Source organism: Berghia stephanieae, unplaced genomic scaffold (assembly GCF_034508935.2).
Source record: "Berghia stephanieae isolate SIO BIC M18660-M18661 unplaced genomic scaffold, UCSD_Bste_1.3 scaffold311, whole genome shotgun sequence".
NCBI classification, from domain to species: Eukaryota; Metazoa; Mollusca; class Gastropoda; order Nudibranchia; family Aeolidiidae; genus Berghia; species Berghia stephanieae.
In genome coordinates this window covers 10,884-24,205 of record NW_027624301.1, presented here as the reverse complement: position 1 = coordinate 24,205, position 13,322 = coordinate 10,884, and the positions used below count along the sequence as shown (strand labels likewise).

At 38.3% G+C, this 13,322-nt stretch overlaps 1 protein-coding gene across 1 annotated transcript; it reads right to left on the bottom strand.

Moving 5' to 3' along the window:
• Window positions 1–2,042: 2,042 nt before the first annotated feature.
• Window positions 2,043–12,976, bottom strand: LOC144961574 (tRNA (uracil-5-)-methyltransferase homolog A-like; the record flags this gene model as incomplete). Its single annotated transcript, XM_078894717.1, is given in 6 exon segments — window positions 2,043–2,097; window positions 2,443–2,500; window positions 3,717–3,792; window positions 4,598–4,683; window positions 5,314–5,879; window positions 12,864–12,976. Coding segments are annotated over 5 exon segments (818 nt in total), but the record flags the coding sequence as incomplete, so codon positions are not given.
• Between the last annotated feature and the right edge of the window lie 346 nt (window positions 12,977–13,322).

Genomic DNA, 13,322 nt, shown 5'->3' with positions numbered 1-13,322 from the left:
GTTCCCACCCTCCTAGCAATTTGAAGGGACGTAGCTAACATAAGCGTCACTCGGTTGATCGCGTAAATTTCTTACGTCAAAAACTTGCTTCATACTAAACCCAAACAGCTTAAATAACTGTTTGCTGATGGCTGAAACTAATAATATCAACCAATCAAACTTCGGCTTTTATTTCATAAAGAACACAATGGAATTTTTACTGAATCAAGGCGGTCTGTTACAACTGATGCCCGTGTCACTTGGAAAAGGTGTGTTACACTTAAACGACTGCGGCGTAAGTGAGTTGGGAATGGTGTGTTACGTTTATACAGCGGTCGAGGATCGGGGGTTAACAAGCCTCAAAATCGTTAAAACATCCGTTGACTCAAATCCAGAGTTAATTTGTGACATCTCAACTGGCTACCCAAGACCTATCGTTCCTACCGACTTCAGAAGACCGGTTTTCAAAATTATTCACAATATGAGTCATCCTGGAGTTAAGGCCACAGTCAGACTTATCAGCAAGAAGTTTATCTGGCATGGTCTTAAGAAAGAAGGGTCAGCATGGGTTAAGCAATGTCACAACTGCCAATCTTCGAAAATTCAAAAACATATACGAGCACTGTTAGAAACATTCCATGTCCCAGGAAAGCGATTCTCACATATAAACATTGACCTCGTTGGACCATTACCTCAGTCAGGGGGTTCACCCATCTCCTTACTATAATTGACAGGAACACCTGATGGCCTGTGGCAATACCGTTACAAACCACAACAACAGAAGAATGTGCAAAAGCCCTGATCTCCAATTGGATCTCGCGGTTTGGTATTCCTGTTGATATAATTTCTGACAGGGGCTCACAATTTACATCCACGCTATGGAAACAGATGGCCAGTCAACTTGGTGTGCAGATTCATCACACAACTGCGTATCACCCTCAGTCCAACGGCATGATTGAACGGTTTCATCGGTCCTTGAAATCATCCCTCAAAGCTCGTCTAATAACTCCAAATTGGGTGGATGAGCTACCTTGGGTTCTGCTTGGTTTAAGAACTGCACCTAAGGATGATATCGGTCATTCTTCAGCTGAATTAGTATACGGAGAAACCTTTAACAATCCCTGGAGAGTTTATACCTGACCATCCTTCAGACTTCCACGCTAAAGACTTTTTGGCAACCTTTCGGCAAAACGTGTCCCTTCCATTCACCACGGCCAACACATCATCACGGCTATCATCAAACAAATTTACCCAAGAACTTGATGTCAGCGAAATATGTTTACATCCGTGTTGACACCCACCGAGGACCCCTTTAGAAGCCGTATACAGGTCCCTATGTTGTCATAACCCCTGGAGATAAACAATTCCTGATCGATGTTGGTGGCAAAGCAGAACGGATTTCGATCGACTGACTTAAAGCTGCATTTGTCGATTCTACGCAACCAGTTTCCCTTGCCACCCCACCTCGTCGTGGACGCCCACCGAATACGAACAGAAAGTTATCGAACAGAAACATACAAAACTCCCGTACTGCTTCTGATGATACTAACGTAGTGCCTACTAAGAAGCTATCTCGCTCAGGACGTACCATTAAACGACCTCGGTACTACAAAGATGACTAGTCCGTGTTTGGGGGGGCATGTGTGGCGATCTCCGTTTCCTACGAACTACGAAGACTTACCACATACTGCTGACTGCAAGACTACTCTACACGTCAGATCAGACAAAACGTAAACATGAGAGAACTCATTAAATTTATAAAATTCACTACACATTGCTTTCATTGTTTGTTGTTTCCAGTAAAGTAGATGCTACAGGACATCATTAGGAACTGGACACAAGGAAGAAGTAATGTGGAGACCATCAGGGCAACAAACGACAGAGAGGGTTGGTAAGGCAGGATCGGCCACACTTGGAAGCAAGGCACCAAGTGATGACGATCAAGAAAGTACCATAATTTTCTCCTTTTTTACTTGGGATATGCACATTGACAGCAATACTAATTCTGACTGAGTCAATCAACTTATTTAAAAAAGAAGAAGAGAAATATTTCCAATTCTTACCTCTTTTGTGCATCTTCATACGATTCTGGTTCCCGATTGGCAGATACGGGAGATTCTGTTATGGGTAAAAAGGTAATCAGTACTTCTATGGTACATTGAACTACAATTCAAATCACACAAACTTTTAACATTTCTTCTTGTCCAACACCTTTTAATGGTTGTTGAAAGCAATTTATTTTCAAGATTTCAACATTTATTCTTTTTTTTGTGTGAAAGAGCATTTTAAGCCTATCATAAATTGTCATTTAGAGAATATTACCTTTAGTATCCTTACTGCAACTATGATGATGATGATGATTATTATTATTAGTATTATTTACTATTATCATTATTACTAGTTACAAAGCAATTACTTAAATATCAAAATTGGAGTAAACAAGTTATATGTTTTCAGCCATGCCTTGGTTTTTCTCTTGTCTTTTCTTTTCCAGAAATGGATCGGCACTAGGCGCTGCTTCCTGAAAGGAAATGACATAATTTGAAAAAAATTACAAACGAATAAATACACTATTGAATAACTAGTTTTATCCTCTCAAACCGCAGAAGCAAGTGTTATATTACAGTTGCATTTGCCAGAACTATTGATAAAATACTTGTATGCTTCTACAATTAAATAACTTAAAAAGATATTCTTGATATTAAATAATATTACACAATATATCTGAAAGTAAAGGCAATTGAAATTGAGTGTTTTGTCAATATTCATCAAGTTGCAATTAAGTTTCCCTTCCCACCTCCCCCACCTGATATGCTTCAAGTTTGCATTAAAAAAAAAGTATATAAAATTATACAAGTACAGTCAAGTCTCTCTAATCCTGATAGGTAGCTTGGGTACAGATTTTTTCCTCTTTATTTGTACACCGTTTATCTGGAAATTCTTGTTTCCGGAGTCAAACACTTATTTTGGAAACAAGCCATTACAATATAGAGGTTTTACGACTCTATGATCACACTGACCAACATAGTCTGTCCGGCTACTCGAGTTCAATTCAATGGACAAAAATTGAAAAATAAGTCCAATTTAAAACGCTTTGTCACATCCTATTAAAGTCAAGTAGGTTATCTATTTGTCTATTCACATCCAGTCATTAGCCCCAACTCCTCAATCAACATCTCTCTAATGTGTACAAAATGCTGGAAACAGAGGTGTTGGGATTATGGAGACGTGACTGTATACTGATAATTAAGTCTGGAAAAAGACAAATCATGGGATAAACAAAAAAAAACAAATCATGGCAAAATATAAAAAATGACAAGACGCATTAAAAAAACCATAGCTTCATGGAGCCGAAGTTTATCCTGGTGGTGACAGTGATAAATGGAAATTTAAAATTGCTTGCTAACCTATGGATAGGACATGGGAACTCTATACCAGATCTAACAGACACAACTACACTCCCACTGCACGGTGGACAAAAGGTTGAAAAAAAAAAACAAACAAAAAAAACAGTTGTGAATCTTGTCTATTGGCATGTGTGTAAAGCAAGTTTAATAAGTTGACAAATCTCTAATAAGATGTTTAAATCTTTTTTGCCTGACTGACAAAACATACTGCAGTTATTAAAACCATCTAAGCCATTTGCTGCCTTAATAAACTATACAATTCAACGTTTAAAAACATTTTTAAAAACCCAAATAAAACATTAAAATGCACAAATGCAAATGATAGCTTACTCTCGCGCATAACTTTTTTCCTTTCCACACATGCCCATCTAGTTTCTGTATCGCTTCTTGTCTGTCTGGTTCGTTTCTGTGACGAGATAACATCAGCATTCAGCATAGCATACATAAATAAATAATATGAAATTGAATGTAAGCTTCAATTTTATTACAAAAACAGATCATTTGAACGTTTTGGGTTTCCCCTTTATCAACAAAACAGGATGAATGAAACACTACAGATGAATGAGATAATATGGTAGTTCATTTGATCTTTTTTGTAATAAAATTGAAGCTTACATTCAATTTCATATTATTTATTTCTTCGAGCTTCGAGCAGCAATATTTACATTACAGCATGGCATACATAGAAACCTCATTTTAAAACATGAGTATGTTATCATAATATGCAATACGCATTTTTTTCTTTTCTTTTTTTTTCTCCTACTCCTCTTCTTCTCCTTCTTCATGAAAAATTAGACTTGAATAAAATTGATTTATTGTTTTATAATCAATTAATTAATTTATTTATTGCTTACTTGCTCCATTTTAAGACCATTCACGATGCTTCTTTATATTTACAATGCCATTACTTAGAGGTTATGGAATGTATGTGAATAGCAATAAAAAAATATGCAGTTGTCGAAATTCTTCAAAACTGTGATAATTAATGTCCGGTATTTCCTTCATTTTGATTGGGATTCCTATAATGAAATGCTTACAATGATAAAGAAAGCAAAAACTATAAAATCATGCTAAAACATAATAATTAACCACCTTAATCTTATCATTAGATCACCATGGTAACATACGAGTAGTATTTTATCATTAAACTTAAAAACAAATTAATAAATTGAAAAGCAAAGAGCACTATTATTCAAATTGTAAATTCTTACCTGAAACAGACATATGCCACTTTTCGATTTGGATTTTTTACCTTGTTAGGCTTCAGACCAAGAGAATTAAGTCTTTTTTTAAAGTCCTGTCATTAAAAAGGAAATCAAATGTTAAGCAAACAGCTTCAAAATATATACAGGGTGTATTTAATCTATGTAAACAAAAGGGATATTGACAACAGCAGCAGCAACAACAACAGTGATAACAAAAAGAAATGATTAACTGATATTTAAACAAATAATTTATATAAACTCTCTTTTTCCACCCTCAAAGGAAAATTTTCTTCAAGGTATATCTCAAGAACAAACCTAGGCATCAGCATCACAAAATGAACAATAGGGGCTAAGTTTCTCACTCAAGAAATAAACAAAAAACAAAATGATAGCCAGGCTCGAATCCAAGTTGTCTGCAATACATCATCATCTCAGCAACTTTCCTTGAAGTAATAGAATTTAAAAAAAACAACTTACATTCTCAACAACTTCTAAAAACGATTTTGGAAAATATGTTTATCCTTCTGAAAAACCAGTGAAATTTTCCTTTTTGTCAACTGGATCATATTCTGAAGCATATGTGTACACTCCTTATTCAAATCTGACAGGAACAAGAAGCTAGCTATTTCTGTATGATTGAAATATCTCATATTGTTAAAATTAATGTCTGACATCCATGAAAATCAGATTTACTTTTAATGTCTTTAATGAGAATTACTCACACTGTATCCAAATTTGGGTAAATTATGAATTTGAATCTTAAATATTTCGGATGTGAATTCATCTCCCTTTGTGTATCCCAGAGGATCTGTTTTATCGTCAACTGAAGAACTCTCAGTTTTGTCTTTAGTGGTTGAAGTACTTGCAACTTCTTCATCTTTTTCATTGTGCTGCTCAGCCTTGACTATTTCATTTGAATCCTTTATATCACTTATTTCATTTTCCTTGATTTTGTCATCTTCTGCCTTCCCTTTGAGTACTGTACATGGTGAATCTGTTTCCAAAGCCCCATTATTTTTCGCTGAAGCACTATCTGTTTCTACTGGGCTCTCCATTTTGATGTCAGTGACTGCAGTCTTACTCACTACTTCTTGAAGTTTTTTATTTTCCAGCTTGACAATTTCACCTGAACCTTTAAATGCATCATTTTCTTGCTTTGCGATTTTGATGACTGGTGTGCTTTCAGTAACTTCAATTTCTTTGACCTTGTCATCTTCAGCCTTTCTTTTGAGATCTCTTCTGAATGATAGCTGAGTTTCTTCCATTTCACTTTTATTTTGCCAGAAATCTGGTGAGAAAAAACAAAACAAAATTGCACTATGGAAGGCATTGTTACAGTAGTAAACAAAACAAAACCAAAAACAAAAACGAACAAAAAAAATTCTCCAAAACACGTAGGTACGGATTCTTTGAGGTAGAGACTATAACTCTGATGAGAATAGAAGAAACGCTCTACTTATTTCATGCTTTGCACTTTTGAAGTCTGATTTTTATTTTCCATTTATAGAATTCTTTTTGTTTATATTTCTCCACTGCAGACACAAATGGGTGGCATAAATTCAATGATCCTCTTTGGGTTTGGAATGTAGTTATATCCTGGGTAGCTAGAGTGCCTATTCGTTTTTTGTAGTTTTGCATGTGGCTGAGAAAAACCTGATAGCAAAGTTTTTTTGTTTTTTTTTTCTCCTGACAAATGAGTCAAAAAGTTAAGAGAGCATATTTTGCATTTGATTGTTGTGCAATTGAAGTCTCTCCTCCCCCCCCCCCCAAAAAAAACCAAAAAAAACACAAAAACCCCAACAAACCCCCCCCCAAAAAACAGGGAATTTATAGAGTGCAATATCCACTAACGTGCTCAAAGTGCTTACAACGGGCCCTGTCCAACAGAAACATGTAACATGTAGAACGAGACTGATGCCTGTTTAAGCGTATTACAATTTTTTCCATAAAGACAATGCTGTTAACGGCCAGGTACGAAAGTGCCAGAGACAATAGAGATATAAATTTATTTTCGGCGGTGGTGGGTTTGAACTGCGACTCTTATTGGTACGACAACCCGCCTGGCAGGTGAGAGCGTGCTCCTACCTGTGAGCTATCACGAAACAAAAATATTCGTACAAACCAAAGCATTTCTAGATCCACTCCTCACCCACTCTTGAGATCACGATTCGTTCACCACCATCGCGAAATAATTTGACCAGCAGTTAAGCTTAATAGCCATTTCTCATCAAACATATAACATAGAAACGATTGAGACATTGGTATGTCCGTGTATGGTGAATTTTAATTCAGAAAATGATGAAGCACTTATGTTGTAATAAATATGAGTGAGTACAAAGTGCCAGAAACAATAAGAATAAAATTTTTTTCGCGCAGTGGTGGTTTGAACCTGCGACCTTATGTACGACACTACCGCCTGGCAGTTGAGACGTTGCTCTACCGTGTGAGCTATCCACGAACACAAAATATTCGTTTCAAACTCAAAGTCATTTTAGATCCCTCTCTCACCTACTTCTTGGATCGCCGATTCGTTCACCACCATCGCGAAATAATTGACCAGCATAAGCTAATAGCCAATATTCTCATCACAAACATATAACAAAAACGATTGAGACATTGAGTATGCGGTATGGGTGAATTTAAATTCAGAAAAGTGATGAGCAGGCACTTATGTTGGTAACAACAAGATATGAAGTGAGTAGAAAAGTGCCAGAAGACAATAGAGAATAAAAATTTTTTTCGCGGCGGTGGTGGGGTTTGAACCTGCGACCTTATTGGTACGACAACTCCGCCTGGCAGGTGAGAGCGTGGCTCTACCGTGTGAGCTATCCACGAACACAAAAATATTCGTTTCAAACTCAAAGTCATTTCTAGATCCCTCTCTCACCCACTTCTGAGATCGCCGATTCGTTCACCACCATCGCGAAATAATTTTGACCAGCAGTTAAGCTTAATAGCCAATTTCTCATCACAAACATATAACATAGAAACGATTGAGACATTGATATGCTCCGTGTATGGGGTGAATTTTAAATTCAGAAAAGTGAGTGGAGCAGCACTTATGTTGGTAACAACAAGATATGAAGTGAGTAGAAAAGTGCCAGAAGACAATAGAGAATAAAAATTTTTTTCGCGGCGTGGTGGGGTTTGAACCTGCGACCTTATTGGTACGACAACTCCGCCTGGCAGGTGAGAGCGTGGCTCTACCGTGTGAGCTATCCACGAACACAAAAATATTCGTTTCAAACTCAAAGTCATTTCTAGATCCCTCTCTCACCCACTTCTTGAGATCGCCGATTCGTTCACCACCATCGCGAAATAATTTTGACCAGCAGTTAAGCTTAATAGCCAATATTCTCATCACAAACATATAACATAGAAACGATTGAGACATTGAGTATGCCCGGTGTATGGGGTGAATTTTAAATTCAGAAAAGTGAGCTGCGCGACAAATTTTGTACTCATGCTATGATGAGAAATGCCAGAAGCTGGTCAAAAATTTTTCGCGTGGTGGTTGAAACTGATCGCATCTGCAGGAAGTGTGAGTATCACGAACAAAAATATTCGTTTCAAACTCGAAATCATTTCTAGATCCCTCTCTCACCCACTTTTGAGACGCGATATCGATTCACCACCATCGCGAAATAATTTTTGTCCAGCATTTGACTTTAATACCAATATCTCATCAGTTAACTAACATAAACGTTTGAGCATTACTCACTTTGGTGAATTTAAAATTCAAATAGACGGAGCAACTCATGTCTAATCAATCAGTTATGAGTTGATGAGAAATGGGCTATTAAGCTAACTGCTGCAAAATTTTTCGCGATGGTGGTGAACGATCGGCGATCTCAGAATGGGTGAGAGGTGGATCTAGAAATGACTTGAGTTTGAAACGAATAATTTTGTGTTCGTGATAGCTAAACACGTAAGCCACGCTCTCACCTCCCAGGCGAGTTCGTACCAATTAGAGTCGCAGGTTCAAACCCACCACCGCCGCGAAAAAATTTTTATTCTCTATTGTCTTCTGGCACTTTTCTACTCATTTCCATATCTGTTGTTACCAACATAAGTGCCTGTCCACTCACTTTTCTGAATTTTAAAATTCACCCCATACACCGGAATACTCAATGTCTCAATCGTTTCTATGTATATGTTTGTGATGAGAATATTGGCTATTAAGCTTAACTGCTGGTCAAAATTATTTCGCGATGGTGGTGAACGAATCGGCGATCTCAAGAAGTGGGTGAGAGAGGGATCTAGAAATGACTTTGAGTTTGAAACGAATATTTTTTGTTCGTGGATAGCTCACACGGTAGAGCCACGCTCTCACCTGCCAGGCGGAGTTGTCGTACCAATAAGGTCGCAGGTTCAAACCCCACCACCGCCGCGAAAAAAATTTTTATTCTCTATTGTCTTCTGCACTTTTCTACTCACTTCATATCTTGTTGTTACCAACATAAGTGCCTGCTCCACTCACTTTTCTGAATTTAAAATTCACCCCATACACCGGAGCATACTCAATGTCTCAATCGTTTCTATGTTATATGTTTGTGATGAGAATATTGGCTATTAAGCTTAACTGCTGGTCAAAATTATTTCGCGATGGTGGTGAACGAATCGGCGATCTCAAGAAGTGGGTGAGAGAGGGATCTAGAAATGACTTTGAGTTTGAAACGAATATTTTTGTGTTCGTGGATAGCTCACACGGTAGAGCCACGCTCTCACCTGCCAGGCGGAGTTGTCGTACCAATAAGGTCGCAGGTTCAAACCCCACCACCGCCGCGAAAAAAAATTTTTTATTCTCTATTGTCTTCTGGCACTTTTCTACTCACTTCATATCTTGTTGTTACCAACATAAGTGCCTGCTCCACTCACTTTTCTGAATTTAAAATTCACCCCATACACCGGAGCATACTCAATGTCTCAATCGTTTCTATGTTATATGTTTGTGATGAGAATATTGGCTATTAAGCTTAACTGCTGGTCAAAATTATTTCGCGATGGTGGTGAACGAATCGGCGATCTCAAGAAGTGGGTGAGAGAGGGATCTAGAAATGACTTTGAGTTTGAAACGAATATTTTTGTGTTCGTGGATAGCTCACACGGTAGAGCCACGCTCTCACCTGCCAGGCGGAGTTGTCGTACCAATAAGGTCGCAGGTTCAAACCCACCACCCGCCGCGAAAAAATTTTTTATTCTCTACTGTCTTCTGGCACTTTTCTACTCACTTCATATCTTGTTGTTACCAACATAAGTGCCTGCTCCACTCACTTTTCTGAATTTAAAATTCACCCCATACACCGGAGCATACTCAATGTCTCAATCGTTTCTATGTTATATGTTTGTGATGAGAATATTGGCTATTAAGCTTAACTGCTGGTCAAAATTATTTCGCGATGGTGGTGAACGAATCGGCGATCTCAAGAAGTGGGTGAGAGAGGGATCTAGAAATGACTTTGAGTTTGAAACGAATATTTTTTGTGTTCGTGGATAGCTCACACGGTAGAGCCACGCTCTCACCTGCCAGGCGGAGTTGTCGTACCAATAAGGTCGCAGGTTCAAACCCCACCACCGCCGCGAAAAAAATTTTTATTCTCTATTGTCTTCTGGCACTTTTTCTACTCACTTCATATCTTGTTGTTACCAACATAAGTGCCTGCTCCACTCACTTTTCTGAATTTAAAATTCACCCCATACACCGGAGCATACTCAATGTCTCAATCGTTTCTATGTTATATGTTTGTGATGAGAATATTGGCTATTAAGCTTAACTGCTGGTCAAAATTATTTCGCGATGGTGGTGAACGAATCGGCGATCTCAAGAAGTGGGTGAGAGAGGGATCTAGAAATGACTTTGAGTTTGAAACGAATATTTTTGTGTTCGTGGATAGCTCACACGGTAGAGCCACGCTCTCACCTGCCAGGCGGAGTTGTCGTACCAATAAGGTCGCAGGTTCAAACCCCACCACCGCCGCGAAAAAAAAATTTTTTATTCTCTATTGTCTTCTGGCACTTTTCTACTCACTTCATATCTTGTTGTTACCAACATAAGTGCCTGCTCCACTCACTTTTCTGAATTTAAAATTCACCCCATACACCGGAGCATACTCAATGTCTCAATCGTTTCTATGTTATATGTTTGTGATGAGAATATTGGCTATTAAGCTTAACTGCTGGTCAAAATTATTTCGCGATGGTGGTGAACGAATCGGCGATCTCAAGAAGTGGGTGAGAGAGGGATCTAGAAATGACTTTGAGTTTGAAACGAATATTTTTGTGTTCGTGGATAGCTCACACTGTAGAGCCACGCTCTCACCTGCCAGGCGGAGTTGTCGTACCAATAAGGTCGCAGGTTCAAACCCCACCACCGCCGCGAAAAAATTTTTTATTCTCTATTGTCTTCTGGCACTTTTCTACTCACTTCATATCTTGTTGTTACCAACATAAGTGCCTGCTCCACTCACTTTTCTGAATTTAAAATTAACGGCCAGGTACTCATTCCACACCGAAGTACGGTGAGAGAATATATGAGTAAAGAGTCTTTTCCAAGGACTCAACTATGAGCCGAGCGAGGCTCGAACCCATTACAATCACAACCACCACATCAGCACCACCATCACTACACAACAACAGACATATTGTGATTGTCAACGAAACGCAAAATAATAATAATAATAGTAATATTTTTAAAAAACATAATTAAATAATGATAATAAGAAGAAACATTTTAAAAAAAAATAGAAATAATAATATGTAGTTTGTTTCTATTTTGTGCCCAATCCTCTTTACAATTAAGCTCTAACTCTAGGCTCAAAGGCTACTACAGTAGAACTCGGAAATAGCGAGTTCGACGGGTTCACTCCTGATTACTCGCTATTTCCGAGTTCTCGCTATTCCCGAATTGCCAGGAAAGGTCACTCGGCCGTACAAAAATATGGAAAGACAATGCGTGTGTGTGTGTGTATGTATGTGTGTGCCGTGCGTGCGTGCAAATGACTGTGTGTGGATAAAGTTGGGTGAGGGCGGGGTTGAACACAGCCTTCGTTAACTACGTAATGATGGCCACAGGTTGAAGTTGATCCACCCCTTCCATTTCCATCAAGATTTCGTGTATGTGCGAGTGTTTGTATGCACTTGGCACAGTGACATCTATTATTATGAAGTCCTAGACTAGGCATGTTTGATGAGGTAAGCAAGCGCATCACTCAATCACTGACCCACTGAAATGATGGTTCCACGCTCCCCTCTCTCGCTGATCGCGTCGTTCGTTAACGAATGCGACTCGCTGACCGATGCTGCGAAGTGAGGCATGTTGACATGTTAGCTGCCAGTGCTTACCTCGCGCCTCGCGTGGCACCACATTGGGTGAATAATTGACCCCCACACGCACACAAACACACACACTCAACCCCCACCCAAATTTGTTTCGCCAACTATGTACTCTAGACTAGGCTACTATGTAATATTACTCGTAACGAAAAATAAGAAAAGAAAAGAAGCTAGGCAAAAATATTTAAATCGCCCTTGTCTGGTGTTTTGCTTTACTTCGTTCGAAGTCCTAGGCTGGGGCAGGAAATGCTCGTTATTTCCGAGTTGACCTCTTTTTCATACTCGCTACTTGCATGCTAATTTTATTGACTTAATTAAGAGAAAAAAAACGGGGATTTAGATTTTACTCGCTATTTCCGAGTATGTTACTTTCATGTTCTACTGTACTGCATATAATTCATATAATAACTGAAATGAATGATGTCTACTGGTTGCAGTACTACTGCGAATAACAATACGACGCTATTTACAATTACTATTAGCAGTTCGATACTACTGCGAATAACGAAAATGACCGCTATCTACTATTCGCAGTACTACTGCAAATAGAGGAAATCATTATCCACAGTACTACTTCGAATAGAGGAGGCCTTATGTCTTATGTAAAATGGAGTGTCGCCGCTCTAAAGTCTAAAGTACTTAAAGTGACTTTAACTTTTAAAGGGTAAAAAATGCTTTCTATTTCTAGCTAGACTGAGGAGTCTACTATAACTATAAGTATAAGTAAGAGTAGGAGGGAAGTTAGTTAGAGAGAGAGAGAGAGAGAGAGAGAGAGAGAGAGAGAGAGAGAGGGAGAGAGAGAGAGAGGGGGAGAGAGAGAGAGAGAGAGAGGGCGAGAGAGAGAGAGAGAGAGAGAGAGAGAGAGAGAGAGAGAGAGAGAGAGAGAGAGAGAGAGAGAGAGAGGATAATAAAAATATATGACAAAACCAGTCCATTATACCTATTTCTATCAAAATCAAAGTCCCTGGTTCACGCCGCAACTAAACAACACTGACTGCTGAATGAAGAGTTACCATTAGAAATCTAGTTCTAGCAGTCATGAATCATCTGGGCACTTTAAGTGTTTCGATTTAAATAAGTTAAACCGACGTTGAAGGACATGATCGAGAAAAAAGGATTGTGGAAAAGAACTCTCAACTTTCGTTGAGTATTTGTGCATTTTATTTGCTTGTTTGTTTTTCCCCATTTTATTTAAGGGATACAAAGAAGATAGATGTGAAAAGACTAAGACCAGGGCATTTTATAAGGTACTCTTATCAAATAAACGTTTGTATACTAAAGATATATACACAATCACACAAAATGAAAAGATTTGTCAGTTGTAATTTTAAAGATAAAACATTGTTTGCTGATTTTAGTGTTTACTAAACCATTTGTTACAAATATATTATAATTGTTA